The sequence below is a fragment of the Aspergillus melleus genome (assembly GCF_016097325.1).
Source record: "Aspergillus melleus strain CBS 546.65 chromosome Unknown contig6, whole genome shotgun sequence".
Classification (NCBI taxonomy): Eukaryota; Fungi; Ascomycota; class Eurotiomycetes; order Eurotiales; family Aspergillaceae; genus Aspergillus; species Aspergillus melleus.
Window position 1 is genome coordinate 2547213 of NW_025763375.1, and position 12745 is coordinate 2559957.

At 54.9% G+C, this 12745-nt stretch overlaps 7 protein-coding genes across 7 annotated transcripts; 3 read left to right on the forward strand and 4 right to left on the reverse strand.

Annotated features, from left to right (window-relative positions):
• Nucleotides 1-599: 599 nt before the first annotated feature.
• Nucleotides 600-1662, forward strand: SAM4 (homocysteine S-methyltransferase family protein; the record flags this gene model as incomplete). The annotated part of the gene is made up of 2 exons (XM_046092362.1): nucleotides 600-1475; nucleotides 1522-1662. The coding sequence occupies 2 exons, from the start codon at nucleotides 600-602 to the stop codon at nucleotides 1660-1662; spliced, it is 1017 nt and encodes a 338-aa protein (XP_045948340.1).
• A 246-nt stretch (nucleotides 1663-1908) lies between these two features.
• LDX57_010618 (uncharacterized protein) lies at nucleotides 1909-2244 on the forward strand (the record flags this gene model as incomplete). The annotated part of the gene is made up of 1 exon (XM_046092363.1): nucleotides 1909-2244. The coding sequence occupies one exon, from the start codon at nucleotides 1909-1911 to the stop codon at nucleotides 2242-2244; it is 336 nt and encodes a 111-aa protein (XP_045948341.1).
• Nucleotides 2245-2289: 45 nt separating this feature from the next.
• Nucleotides 2290-3477, reverse strand: LDX57_010619 (putative amino acid permease; the record flags this gene model as incomplete). The annotated part of the gene is made up of 1 exon (XM_046092364.1): nucleotides 2290-3477. One exon carries the CDS (start codon nucleotides 3475-3477, stop codon nucleotides 2290-2292), a length of 1188 nt encoding a protein of 395 aa, XP_045948342.1.
• A 1598-nt stretch (nucleotides 3478-5075) lies between these two features.
• LDX57_010620 (glycoside hydrolase family 18 protein) lies at nucleotides 5076-6396 on the forward strand (the record flags this gene model as incomplete). The annotated part of the gene is made up of 5 exons (XM_046092365.1): nucleotides 5076-5184; nucleotides 5238-5303; nucleotides 5360-5373; nucleotides 5424-5551; nucleotides 5616-6396. The coding sequence occupies 5 exons, from the start codon at nucleotides 5076-5078 to the stop codon at nucleotides 6394-6396; spliced, it is 1098 nt and encodes a 365-aa protein (XP_045948343.1).
• A 517-nt stretch (nucleotides 6397-6913) lies between these two features.
• On the reverse strand, nucleotides 6914-8287 carry LDX57_010621 (fungal specific transcription factor domain-containing protein; the record flags this gene model as incomplete). Its single annotated transcript, XM_046092366.1, has 1 exon — nucleotides 6914-8287. One exon carries the CDS (start codon nucleotides 8285-8287, stop codon nucleotides 6914-6916), a length of 1374 nt encoding a protein of 457 aa, XP_045948344.1.
• Nucleotides 8288-8388: 101 nt separating this feature from the next.
• On the reverse strand, nucleotides 8389-9496 carry LDX57_010622 (uncharacterized protein; the record flags this gene model as incomplete). The annotated part of the gene is made up of 3 exons (XM_046092367.1): nucleotides 8389-8892; nucleotides 8946-8973; nucleotides 9030-9496. 3 exons carry the CDS (start codon nucleotides 9494-9496, stop codon nucleotides 8389-8391), a joined length of 999 nt encoding a protein of 332 aa, XP_045948345.1.
• A 780-nt stretch (nucleotides 9497-10276) lies between these two features.
• Nucleotides 10277-11710, reverse strand: LDX57_010623 (Zn(II)2Cys6 transcription factor; the record flags this gene model as incomplete). Its single annotated transcript, XM_046092368.1, has 1 exon — nucleotides 10277-11710. One exon carries the CDS (start codon nucleotides 11708-11710, stop codon nucleotides 10277-10279), a length of 1434 nt encoding a protein of 477 aa, XP_045948346.1.
• Between the last annotated feature and the right edge of the window lie 1035 nt (nucleotides 11711-12745).

Sequence of the window (12745 nt, forward strand, 5' to 3'; positions counted from 1 at the left end):
GCAGCGGAGAATTTTGACAGCGTGTTTCACGATGGGCATGGCGAGACCCTTAATACATCAAATTGATATGAAGGCAAGACAGCATGAGACAGAGCGCCTGGCTAAGCTAGTGGGATTGTCTCACATCCCCACTCCTCGGCGGTTGATGGTCTGGGAATTGAAATACCTTGGCCTCTCTTTAATATAAGAAGCTATTTAGCTTCATTTGCGAGTCAAGGCACCGGTAGCTGTCAGTAGACTATGAGTGAGTCTGGATCTGGGCTGGACTCGAGATGATGGCGGAAATCCCCCTGCCTGATTCACGGATCCTGGGGCCTGACACAGGACGAGCCCCTTAATTGAGTCCGATAGATGAGGGATTCTTCGGGACGAGCTTTCATCTTTGGATGAAGATGGGAATGAAGATGAAAAGGAATAACTTCAAACCTCCGAAGACGCAAAGGAAGGCCAGCGCAGGCGGTAAGTCGAGCGGTGGCCGATATCGCCGCGTCCACGTGACCGGCTTCGTCTCTCACTGTGGACTCTCCCTCCCTCTCCATCTCATCCCACCTCATCCTCTCGGTCTATCCCTTTGACTCCGAACCCGTACACCCACGAACATGGCTGTCCAATTGCTTGATGGTGGTCTGGGTACGTCCCTCCAAGATCACTACGGCGTGAAATTTGACTCCGCTTCCACCCCTCTTTGGTCCTCCCATATGATCGTCTCCGACCCCTCCACCCTCCTCTCCTGCCAGCGTGATTTCGTGGCCGCCAACGTCGACGTCCTCTTGACCGCAACCTACCAAGTCTCTATTGAAGGGTTTGCGCGTACCAAAACCCCTGAATACCCCGACGGCATTCCCCGCCATGCTATCCCCACATTCCTGCGCACCGCCGTCGAAGTCGCCGAGAAAGCCAAGACCGATCGTACCGCAATTGCGCTGAGTCTGGGCCCTTACGGCGCCTGCATGATTCCTGGCCAGGAGTATAGCGGAGCCTACGATGCCGAACACGATAGCGAGGAGGCTCTGTTCCGGTGGCATCTAGAGCGGTTGCAGCTGTTTGTCGAGGCGGATTTAGTTCCTCGCGTGCAGTATGTGACGTTTGAGACCCTGCCTAGGCTAGATGAGATCCGGGCTGTCAGGCGAGCAGTTCACGCGGCCAGCATCACGGCTCCGTTTTGGATTGCCTGCGTCTTTCCCGACGAGACGGACACGCTGCCCGATGGAAGTAGCGTTCAACAAGTCATTCAGGCGGCATTGGGAGATATCAACGGCGGAGCGACACCATGGGGTGTTGGTATCAATTGCACCAAGATCCACAAATTGGCCGGGTTGGTCGAGAAATTCGGAGGCAGCGTCACACAGATGTGCACTGCAGGCCAGATCCCAGATTTGCCCAGCCTTGTGCTCTACCCAGATGGTACCAACGGCGAAGTCTACAATACTACGACGCAGATTTGGGAAAAGAAGGAAAAGGCCGGCCATGATTCGGTATGTTCGCTCAAACCCCTCATTCTACACGTACTAACAACCGCAGCGTCCTTGGGAAGTACAGCTAGCCCAGATCGTGCGGGATGCTCGTGCCAAGGGCCAATTCAAATCCTACCTGGTGGGCGGATGCTGCAAGGCATCTCACTACGACATTAAAAAGCTGGGAGAGCAGTTTAGGACCGACTAGGAATGCATCTATATACAAAATGGGCTAGCATAGGTCAATATACAAGGCTGGATCGCTGCGATTGTGAGATCAGAAGAGCCAGTTCACGAAGCGTCCCCAGGCGCTAGTCGGTGGGTTGGTGTGTTCGACTATCTCGCCTTCCTGCAGTCGACCAGACCATAGATCGATGTTGGAGGCGCGAACGAACTGTGATGGTCAGAATGGGGAAAACGCTACTGCACGGAGAGGACGACGAACCTTGGTTTTATGGAAGAGCTTCCAGCCAATGATGGGCACAATGAAGATGGGAATGCCAATGTAGGAAGCGAAGAAGTCAGCCGTGTTCCAATTTCCTTTCAGAAATACTGGGAAGCCGGCGACCAGGGTGATAATAGTCGATCCGATGAACCCGAACCAGGCAGCATACGGCTGCAGCGGGGCCATCCAGGGCAGCGAGCTGCGGCTGACGCCCTGCGCCTTGAGTCCGGCGTAAAACCGGATGTAACAGAAGCAGAGCGTCGCCCAGGCGATCAAACCGGCGACGGTGCTCAGATTCAGCAGCCAGGTGAACGCTTGCGAGGCGCCACCAGAGCCGAGACCTAAACCATGCTGATCAGCAACCGAGGCTTTAGGATGAGAGGTCCTAATCTACTTACTTAGATATGCCAAGGGCCCGAACAGCCAGGATGCGATGACGGCCACATAGGGTACGCCATTCTTGGTGACCCGGCCAAACACTTGTGGGAGCTGACGATCCGTAGTCATGGCGAGGATCATACGCGAACCGACCCAACAGTACGAATTACCGGCGGACCAGGCTGAGACAAGAATGCAGGCGTTGACGATGGACGGCAAGGCGCTGATGCCCGCCTGTCGGATGGCAATAACCCAGGGAGCACTGTTGGCGTTGTCGGAGCCCGAAACGAGTGACTGGTTGCGGGGATCCACGATGAGGCCGATCAGCAGCGCGCCCAGGACGTAGAAGAACGCGATACGGAAAGTGACGCGGCGCGCGGCCTTGGGAATGGCATAGTGCGGGTCGACGGATTCCGCGGCGGTGATGACAACCGTCTCGACACCGACGAAACTGAACGAGGCGTTTACAAACGACGAGAGGAAGCCGAGGAAGTGACCCTTGGGGCCCGTGATGCCGTTGTAGTTCGTCCAGGGTCCCGGGTTGTGCCAGTAGCGGAACCCGATGCTCTCGTGGTTGGGACCGCCGCCGGAGGTGATGACGATGGACACGATCACCAGACCAAGGAAACAAAGCACCTTGATAGCACCTGCAACGACCTCGGTCTCGCCGTAGAAGCGCACGCTCATGAGGTTAATAGCTAGAATCAAGACCAAGCCGACGGTGATGACCACGGCGGGCGTGATGTCCGTCCAGAAGGACACGATGACGGCGGCAGCCGACACTTCCGAGGCGATGGCGATCGTATAACAGTACCCATAGGAGATAGCCAGGGAGAAGCCGACAGCTGGGTCAATAAACCGAGTGGCCCAGTGGGGGAACGAGCCCGCGGTGGGCAGCAACGTAGCCAACTCGGCGATGCTCTGCATCACACACCACAACACCAATCCCACCACCAGATACGCCAGCAGCAGGCCAGCCGGACCCGCGGTGGCATAGGCAGCGCCCGTTCCCACGAACAAACCTGTGCCAATGCCGCCGCAGAACCCGATCATGTTGACCTGGTAATTCTTCAGGCGTCGCTGCGTAGCACCGCGGCCACCCACGTTCAGCTGCTCCCCTTTCAACGCGGGGATATCATCGTCCGCGTAGGCCCCGCCATACGAAGGCCGGACCTGATCGTCAGTCTTCTCGGAGATCATGGTGTCCTAGCGGTGCTCATGCAAGCAAGCCGGTAACCTTTTCCGAGCGGAGGGGAGGAAATGTCCGTCCGAAAAGGCAGCTCAAGGTTGTTGACAACTTGGCGGCGATCCCAGCACGGATTTTTCGACTTTTCTACAGGCGAGTTGCGACATCGGGATTCGCCATCGCGTAACCGATGTGGTTTTCTCCACGCGGCGTGTTTTTCGGACACTGTCCGGGTCCTATCATGGGGGCGGATGAGGGTTCCACCCGATCCACAGTTGAGGTTTTCTGGAGCAGGCACAGATACGGGGAGGATATACGGATTACGGAGTATGATATCAGTGGGACTACACAGCACGGAGGACAGCGGAAGACAATGGAAGCGAGAGTTGCTCGTAGACTGTATGTACCATGGAGTATCATTCATTTGGGCTCGACAGGGATATCAAGGTAGCATCGCGATATCAACACTGCGGACTATACGCCGCTGACTAAGGCCATCTCGACCAGTTTCGTCGCGGGAAACCCTCGGAAATATTCAGCCAAGGTGAACTAAAGGCATGGCAGACACTCATGGCAATCCAAGAATGCGGAGGTGGAGACAACTCTATACGCATGCTACCTGTGCAGGAAAGAAGTCATGACACCTATCAGAGTCACCACTCTCCGCCGTCTCGTCGGTCAAACTCGCTTCAAGGACGACGCCTCAAGTGATTGAAGCCATGACTCATGCATTGGATCTCTGCGGCATCCTGCCGTTATCACCAACAATACTCCATTCAAAGCAGTATCATTGGCCTTGATGATAGAATGGTTACATCTCCTACTGCATGTGCAGAACACTGCATCCGCCTTGCATGACATGCATTATCACCAGTGGTAGCATCCGGAGAGTATCGTCGCGCCAATCGTGAGGCCCTGTTGGCGCCACCGCATACCGCTGCAGAATGCCCTTTTCCCATCCACGTAACCCTAAGCCGGAGTCCGCAGGTTCCCCCTTGTTCCTCCCGTCAACACAACGACACCAATCTAAACTTCCAAATGTAACCATTGGAAACACCTCGGTTGGGTCTTATCTACCACGAGGATAGGGGAGATGGTTCAAAATCCAAGCGCCGTGTAACATTTCCCCCGCATATCCTGGTCGCGACCAGGATCAGTGACCAGCCTGATGCGATCATCTGCCTGCCGATCCCGACCACGCGGATGGCCCTCTCCCGCGCCAGTTACTCGGTACTTTGTGTGCATTCTTCACGGTCTAAGCTTGCATTTGAAATCAGCGAGAGTTACGCTGCCTATCCGTCTGTCCGCCACGTTCGTTCCCCTGACAGTTGGGCTGGCGACGGTGGGATTGTGATTCGATTTTAATGGGTTAGATTGGATGTCCCCTCGGAGTGTTACATTCCTCGCCGATGAGGATGGAATGTTATCGCTAGCCTTTCTCTGGAAGTGTGACTGAGGCGGATGATGGCGCTGTTGCTTTTACCATTCGGTCCTGGTGCTGTTATTCGAATTGAGTGTATTTAAAGGGTGTGATTGCCTGCGGTATGAGATATCCGATCCGATCCGATCAACCCAGAGCAGAGGAAATTATTTACCGAGAACCACCGCTGCCATGTCGCCTGTCAATGCCTTCAAGCTGCTTTCGATTGTCTTTCCGTTGCTGCAAGGGGTGCACGCGGGGCTCGACCTGAACGCTGCAAGCAATGTTGCTGTTTACTGGGGTGTGTCTTTACTCTTGCTTGAACTTGGCTGTAGAGATGCTCATGTATTACAGGCCAGAACTCCTACGGACAGTCGACTGGTGAATACGTGCAGCAGCGTCTGTCGTATTATTGTCAGAGTGAGTGGTTTTCTGTCGTATATCGGTTCACACAATGGCTAACCTAATTCTCACAGACAGTAATATTGATGTATCTCATCCTCCATTTATGTCTGGGATCGCTCAAATCTAACAGCACAGGCCTTGCAAATCTCCTTTGTGACCCAGATCAACGGTCCAGGAGGAGTTCCCGCGGTCAACTTCGCCAATGCCGGCGACAACTGCACCACCTTCCCAGGGACTTCTCTCCTGAACTGTCCTCAGATCGCGTACGTTCCTCCTCCCTCTCCATCCCACTGAAGCTGCACCACTAACCCTACTATGAACCAAAAGCGAGGACATCCAAGCCTGCCAAAAAGCCGGCAAAACCATCCTGCTCTCCGTCGGCGGCGCCACCTACAACGAAGGCGGTTTCTCCAGCGAAGCAGCCGCCATATCCGGCGCACAACTCCTCTGGGAGACCTTCGGCCCCGTTAGCAACAGCGGCGCATCACGGCCCTTCGGCACCGCCGTGATCGACGGCTTTGATCTCGACTTCGAAGCCACCGTCAACAACATGCCCGCATTCGCCAACCACCTCCGTTCCCTGTACGCCAAAGACGCCAGCAAATCCTACTATCTCACCGCCGCCCCGCAATGCCCGTACCCGGACCTCGCTAATAACCCGATGCTCAACGGCGCGGTCTCCTTCGACGCCATCTGGATCCAGTTCTATAACAACTACTGCGGTCTGCAGTCCTACGTGCCTGGGTCCTCGACGCAGAATAACTTCAACTTCGCGACGTGGGATAACTGGGCGAAGAGCACCTCGCTGAACAAGAACGTGAAGGTCTTCCTGGGCGTCCCTGGCAATACAGGTGCCGCGGGGTCCGGGTACCAGCCGCTGGACAGGGTGAAGGAGATTGTTGGCTACGTGAAACAGTTTAGCAGTTTTGGGGGAGTGATGATTTGGGATGCGAGTCAGGTGCTTGCGAATGGGGGGTTCTTGAGTGGTGTGAAGGGGGCGTTGACGGGGTCGGTGGCGGAGACTGTTTCGCAGAGTACGCGCAAGGCCAAGGGTGAGGGGTTTTTGACGTTGGCGAGGGCTGAGAAGCCGTTGGGGACTGGCATTTGAGGATTATGGTCTGGTGCTATGAGGCAGGAAGGAGGGAGAAGGGAGATATACATCTACGTGTAGATAGATGAGGAGGAGGTTTAGGTACAGCCTTGGACTGAGCTGGTTCTCTATAAACAATGCTATACATTGATAGCTGATCATGTACATACATATCAGGGTATCCAAGGCTCCAATGACAATGAGAAGGCCTAAGCGTTCCGTTTTTATGCGTTCCGTTTTTATTATATGAATTATTAACTCGTACTGGAGCAGAGCGGAACCAAGACTTTAGGAGATACTCCAGCTCGCAACGCTTGCTCCAATGCGACACCATGGCGTACTGTTTGGGCACCGGGTATTCGCGGCAGGGAGGCTGCTCCGAGGGATTTGTAATTTAACAATGCGTATACGCCGTTGAAGGCATTCAATCGAGCGGCAAACTTAAGCACGCCTCGAGCAGCTTTTCCCAAATCTCTCGCCAGACCGCAGCACTTGCCGATCTAATCAAGTTAGCTCTCCCGACTGCCTTATGTAACTATAGCTGGCTCAAAAGTGGGTTCTCACTCCAACACTCCTGTTGGAATTGCTCGAGCAGGTCGTCCCACTGCTCCCAGTTCACGGGGCTGACGTCCAGCGCGGGCACTCCGCCCATGGCCACGAAGTCCATCTCTTCTGCGCCGGTGCCTACTGCCCCAATTCCAGTCCTAGGGCCTCGCTGCTGCTGGAACGGCGCGATTGAAGATTGCAGTGGTAAACTGGTGGCATGGGTGTTCCCGACGAGGGCGCTTTCGCTGTCGAGGGTCTGTTGTGTGTTCTCTATATTATATGAGACCCTGCTGCTTGAGGCTTCTTGCTGGTGCAAAAGCACAGACTGTGGCGGAGGAGGAGCAGCTGCTACGCTCTGTGACTCCCCCGGGCCCAGCTGCAGCCATGGCGCAAGCAGGTCAGGACACGGCTGCGAGGGGATACCCCTCTGCTCACACGTAACGACATGGCCTTTCCAGGCCTTGATGATAAGGTTGCGGATGGCAACGTGCAACGTGCTGCGACGCGCGCGGGGGCCCATCTGGTGATAGTGTCGGCCGCAGATGCTGTTAATAAGGGCCCATGCACGGGCAACCTCAGCGCCTTCGACCCGGCGCCCGCGCAGCTCGGACAGCATGTAGATCAGGGCATCCCACTGTATGTTGTAGTCGACATGCCAGAGGTATTTCTTGGTGGCGTGGTTGGTCTGCACGGCATCGCAGTGCTCGGCGACCTGGACGCAGGTGGTGAAGATGCGGTCCTGCTCCGCCTCAGATAACTGGAGGGTGCGCTGTGCCGGGTTGAATGCGGTGGCGCCGTCACCGTCACCGACCCCGGCCATACTGGCCCCGGTGTATTGTCGCGGGTGGTGCGCGGCGAGGCGAATCATGCATACAACCGACCGAGCCATCATCACGGTGATGAAGTGCAGTGGGATTGAGACATCGCAGTGCCTCAGGAACTTGTTCTCGAATTTCTCCTCCAGCTCGTCGATGGCCGCATCCTTTTCCGACAACGGCACGGACGAAGAGCGAAGGAACCCCCAATGTCCATCAAACCCAGACTTCATCCCGGCGCGGCGGCGTAGCCATTCGCCAAACTCATGCCGGACGAGGCAAAACACCATTTCCGTTGGTCCCGTGTATTCCCGGGGTGGCTCCGTCATGTTCGGGTCCAGGTTGCTGTCGTTGATGTTGAGAGGGGGCAATGTGGTTTCAGAGGTAGGAGGGGGTAAGTAGGCGGAGCCGCATCCCGAGAAATAACCAGCAGTGGCATCGAAGATAACGAGTTGCAGCCAGAGGCGCCGCCGCATTTCTGTCTCGTAGGCGGACAGTCCGAGATGAGAGCCGTCCTTGTGAAGGCCGATGCGCTGGGCGATGCGCATAGCTATGCCGCAGAAGGACCACAGTGTATGCGGGTCGGACAACAGGCGCAGAGAAAACTGTCGTCGTTAGTGAACGTGTGCATTCCTGCACGCGCGCGGGTTCAGCAAGGGGATTTATGCATTACCAGATATAGCAAGAAGGCTTGCAGCAACACCATGTTGGAAGTCTTTAGCAGCCCGGCGTTGCGAAGGGCCGTTTCTGTGCTGCGCTTGTACCTCGAGATCAGGGTGGCGCGCGACTCGCCATAGGAACGCTTTACCTCGTCCTCGCCCAGGGAAATCACCGAAATGCAGTAGATTGAGAACATCAGCGCCTCCATCTCTTTGCTGACTGCGTGCAGGTCTCCAGCGGCCTCCAAGATCTGCTGCTGCACGACCGGTGCGTGCAGAATTCTAATGAGTGGATTAACGTTCTCGAGAAACGTCTGCCAGAGCTTGAATATATGCACCGGGTTTGGATGGATGGAACTGAGGGTGGTGCGTCCTGGCGGACCGAAAATCAAACCTGATTCATCATCAAGGGCCGGGGAATTGTCGTTTTGGCCGGACTCGTCAGAGTCGGCAGAAGACGACGACTCCTGTATGGCATCTTGTGCTTCCTGTAACTGTCTTCTTTGTCAGCATCATGTAAAGTGGATGGCTTGTGTTGAAATCACACCTCGTCGCGCACACCCGTCCATAGATTGCTTGCAGGTTACACCATCAGCTTTAGTCCATCCACCAGTGGAAAATCAACACACACCTATCAAGATATACCGAGCTTCCTTTTTTGGAGACCAATCTCCGCGACTCAGCATGACTCGGATTGCTCGCACGAGGAGCCGACAGAGACCCTCTTGGATTAGCTAGCTCGGCGACAGAAGCCACCGGCGTTGAAATCACGCCCCCATGGCCCGGCGAGGGCACTGCAAGCGTAGGCGAGCAAGCGTCTGGATCGATGCTGTTCTGTCTCAGCACTTCTTCGTACCTTTCTAGACGCGCCGCCAGAATGGCTTCAGGGTTGTTCCTCTTTCGCCGCCGAGGACGTTCGGGAGAGCGGTAGACACACTGCACCCCATTTCTAGCGCACCCAGCACACGGTTGTTGCCTGCTGCACTTGACTTTTCTCCGCTGACAGGTGACGCACGAGTGTGACTTTGGTGGTTTCGGGTCCTGCGATGACGGTGTTGTTATTGTGGAGCCCGGGCCCAGTGGCTGGCTGTCCGCCATGGCGGGCGGTAATCGGTGTGCAGACTGCAGAGTCTACTGGAAGTGACCCTGAACCCAGTTGATTATCACAGAAGATCAAATCCCCCGACGATGGGTTGATAGATGATCACGATACCTAACTGGGTTAGAGATGCGAGACTCACTGGTCCCGTGATAACTAAATTAATTCTCTGGATTAGTAACCGTGTCTGATCACCTGACATCTCTGTTCGCGAGGCCCGAATCCCTTCAATTCGAGGATGTCCTGAAGAATTAATTGATCAGCTAATTAATGATCCTGTATTTTGAAGCTCTAAAAATTGCAGAAATATGACTTAATTTACATTGAATAGGTGAAGATCACGCAATGTCGTGCTTTAGTCCGGACAATAAACCGCAAAAAGTCAACTGGGGTTAACTATAAGAATTAGTCGAATAAGATAATGATCGTACAAAAGGATTATATATTGCAAATTTGGGAAATACCGGTATGTATTCCAGGCGAGCCGTAATATTGTGTTGACCAAAATGGGTCTAAGTCAACGTAACCGATCTGTGAAAAGGAAGCCATTCAAATCACTCAAAATCTGCATGAACACCGATTACATGAATGTAAATAGTTCAGTCATTACTTCCGGACTTGAAATCATAACCATGTCCTAGCCTAGTAGGCTAAAACACAGTTCTCGCTCGCGAGAGTGTCCTAGTTCCTTATCTCAAGCAGGGTCTCTCTACTTATCTGTCTATCGATATATATATATACATATAGAACCAGTGAACAACCAAGAAAACAGCCGATGATCACCGCGGATTTAATCGCTCACACGCGGTCCGAACAGCCTTCTTCAGTCGACTGCGCAGGAACGCCTCCAGAGCCTGGTGCAGATGGCTTCTACTCTCCTCACTGACTGCGCCGCGCGACGTGTACTTTGTCGCATAGTCTCCGCGGTAACAGTATGTGCGACTAAACACCTCCACAACCTCTTTCATCCTCATTAGCTCCGTCAGAATTAACTGCGCTACCATCCGATCCGAGTGTTCATGGTCGAGCGTATACATGCCGATCCGGATGGACGGGATCGACACTCTCTCGAAGGGTGACCGGGACATGTCGTCGCGCAGCGTGCTGGTGACAGCGGAGGATCCTCGCGAGTGGGTGCCATTACTGCCGCTGATGCTGCTGCTGCTGCCACTGCCACCATTGTATTTGTTGTTGTTGGCGCTGCGGTCCAAGCTCGCTTGGTACCAGCACAAGATCTGAGAACACACCATCGTGATCAGGAGCACGAGATCGGACTTGGCAGCGCAGGAGCAATGAAGGATGGTGAGGAGGTTGTCTAGTGCCGCGTGGTTATCTTGGAGAATCGTGTCGAAACTCAGCGATTCGGCTCCATGGCTCGCCATGGAGACTGGGGTGGTGGCAGCAGCACCGGGGCTACTCAAAGAGGGACACGAGGCCATGGGCATGTCGAGTTTCTGGATGGTGGAAATGGCCAGGTTAGTGCAGTGGTGGTGATGGGCTCTGGGGCTGTCGCTGGGGGCCCCGGCCATCAGGCCTTGCGACAACAGCGGCGGGGTCTCCTTCTCGTGGCGGAACAACCAAGGGAATTGGGATTCCGGATCGTCCAAGGTGCGGTGCAGGTCGGGTCGTGGCATCGGGGGCATGGCTAGGGCATCTAGCAAGCCCGCAGCCTCTTCGTTGGAGGGCGACTGCTCGTCCAGCGTCGCGACCGAATCGTCCCAGTTCAACAGACTGTCGACATCCGCGTGAAACATGCTCGAGGTGGAGAAGACATAGCGATCGGGCTCCGTTGATGCATTGCCGTCTTTGAAGTCAGTTATTTGTTCGATAGAATCCCCGTCGAACAATGCCGTATCTCTCGTCTCAGCAGCATTACCGGGGCCATTCGAGGTGTCGCGTCGCCGTGGCCGAGCGTGGAAGGCCTCCAGTGGCCGCTTGCGCGCTCGCTGCGACGGGCTGTAGATGCAATTGGCGCCTTGATAGATGCAGCGCTGGCAGCGCGGCTGCTCCTTGCTGCAGCGAACCTTGGACTTGGCGCAATTGTCACAACTGGCTCGGATGCTCTCGAGTCGCTTCGAGGGAAGAGCCGGCGGAGAAGCGGGGGGAGCGTTTCTCTCAGCACAGGGAACGTCCATTGTTGCTGAGCGCGAGGGTTTGGGGGTTCTTTTATCGGCCTGGGCTGGAAGCTCGGGCTTATATGTTGCATATTGCATGGCGACTGGAGGAGCATTTCGCCAAAAAAGGAACCTGTTATCGCCCTGCGTCCACTGGTCCAAACCTACCTTGTCATGCTCGCCCCGATAAAATCGAGATCGGAGCAGGCAAGCTGGGTGTACGACCTGGTAGGTCGCCACCAGAAAGATCGCTGCTCGAATGTGGTTGGTGACACCTACGCATGTCTACATCATTACCCATGCTGGCTGCGTCATAACCAATAGATTCGACACCTACTACACCACTAGACGGAGGGCGCTCTAGTGTAAAAAGATGAGACATGCATAGACAGATCTATGGTGACACGAGCTTCTTCAGGGATCTAACTGGACCGCCACCATCCCGCCCCTTATCTCGTGTATGTACTCTTATCCTTGCACGCGCTATGACTCATGGTCCCAGAAAAAGGAAAGTCCTACCAGGGGACGGGGAAATGGAGGGACAAAAAATCCTTTAAGTGCAGCTGAGCGCCCTAGGGGGACATGGCTGATCATGCAGCTATTTGAACCGGGCACATTCTTTCCCCGCGCGATGGCGTCTTGCCGCTCAAAATGGCGGATTCTGGCCGTCTATCTACGGAGAAGAGTATTCGAGATAGACCTGCTAATGTATATAGGAATTCATGCGGCTCGCATCTATTGCGTGTGTCGGGCCGCTTTAGCCGATCTACGCGAAGATAGCTTTCCACCTTCGCCGTCTCTCCGACAAAGAGGCCTGCCGTAGCAGGACCCTCTCCCCGAATCTGTATGTAATGTCTGCCGGGTATATTAAAGCTTACTCTTCACGAACCCCTGCAGGGACAATCAAGAAACTTGGATTGAATCGCCCGACTGGAACGAGAGTCCCAAGCTCGTATTTAGGAGATTCAGCTCCTGTGGGGCGATGGGCAGCGAACAGAATCAGGGTTACATCCGAGGCGGCGATCACCCAAGCAAACTTGGCTAAAATTTGTGTGGCGCCCATCGGGGGCTGAATCTGACGATGCATACTCCGTTTAACCCCCGCTCTTACGTGAGGTGATCCTATACTAACTA